A 1,273-nucleotide genomic window follows, 5' to 3' on the forward strand; every position below is an offset into this window, starting at 1 on the left:
CACACTCACACACACATTCACACACACAAACACACACACACACACACACACACACACACACACACTCACACATAAATAACCCTCCCCTCTCTCCCCTCTAGCTGTGTGTGGAAGAACATGTCAGAACGGCGGCCATTGCTTGGCAGAAGGGTTCTGTTGGTGCGCTGATGGTTTCTTCGGGGACGCCTGCGAGTACAGTGAGTGTGACCTATATTTAGAGGTGTGCTGACAAGATGAGTTACTTCTCCTTTTTTTGGTGGCTTTTTTTGTTTTTTTGGTAAATGTTTTACGGCGCTCGCAACTGCATAAGATCATATAAGCGCGCTGGACACAGTAAACTTTTTCCGTTGGTAGGAAATCTTGAAGAAGAAAATGCTTCGGTCGCTACTAAGATTCGAACCAATGACCTTTGAATGAGAGGCGAACACCCTAACCTCTAGGCCACGAGAGCCCCCATTACATCTACCAAATCCACAAATGGAGATGTTGTACAAAAATCGACCTTAGGGTCCAATTTGTAGATTTCCTACTGATGCCATATTCTTTAATTATATTATCCTGTCTTTTATTATTTCCTACTTACAAATTGTAAAAACTTGACCTATAAGCGTGATGTATCTATTTCCAAAAGGCTGAAATCCGAGAAGTAACTCTTTTTGTCAGCACACGGCACCATTCTTCCTTCTTTCTTTGTTTCTTTGTTTGTTTGTTTTTCTGTTTGTCTTTCTTTCTGTCCTTCTTTCTGCCTTTCTTTCTGTCTCTGTGTCTTTCTGTCTTTCTTTCTTTCCTTTCCTTTCTTTTTTCTTTCTTTCTTTCTTTCGTTCTTTCTTTCGTTCTTTCTTTCGTTCTTTCGTTCTTTCTTTCGTTCTTTCTTTCTTTCTTTCTTTCTTTCTTTCTTTCTTTCTTTCTTTCTTTCTTTCTTTCTTTCTTTCTTTCTTTCTAGGCGTTGTCCGCCCTGTACAGGCTGTATCCCCCCAACAACCCCTCCCCTCTCTGTGCTATCACCCGTTTTCCTTGCCCAGGCTGTACCTGTCTTCTTTCTCATGTCGTCTCGCCATCGTCTCTCTGGTCTTCCCCTTGATCGTTTCCCTGTTCTTGGTCTCCATTTTATACATTTCATATGAAAATCTTCCTTTCAACAAATGTGGTCAGCTGATTCTTCAGGTTTCCTTGCCAGGTGATGTCCTTCCATGGACCCGCGGGAAAGACAAGTTGTTGTCCACGGGGTTTTTTTCAGTAGTGATTTTCCTTCCTGTTGTCAATAATAATAATA

The 1,273-nt window shown here is 41.6% G+C and overlaps 1 protein-coding gene across 1 annotated transcript in view; it reads left to right on the forward strand.

The window, feature by feature from the left end:
- LOC101862131 (wnt inhibitory factor 1) overlaps positions 1-1,273 on the forward strand; it is a gene marked incomplete at its 5' end in the record, with an annotated part of 31,745 nt that overhangs the window by 24,606 nt on the left and 5,866 nt on the right. The window contains 1 exon segment of the mRNA XM_005104086.3: positions 102-197. Within this exon segment, the coding sequence (XP_005104143.3) occupies positions 102-197 (96 nt within the window).

This window comes from Aplysia californica, unplaced genomic scaffold (genome assembly GCF_000002075.1).
Source record: "Aplysia californica isolate F4 #8 unplaced genomic scaffold, AplCal3.0 scaffold00403, whole genome shotgun sequence".
In the NCBI taxonomy this organism is placed as follows: Eukaryota; Metazoa; Mollusca; class Gastropoda; order Aplysiida; family Aplysiidae; genus Aplysia; species Aplysia californica.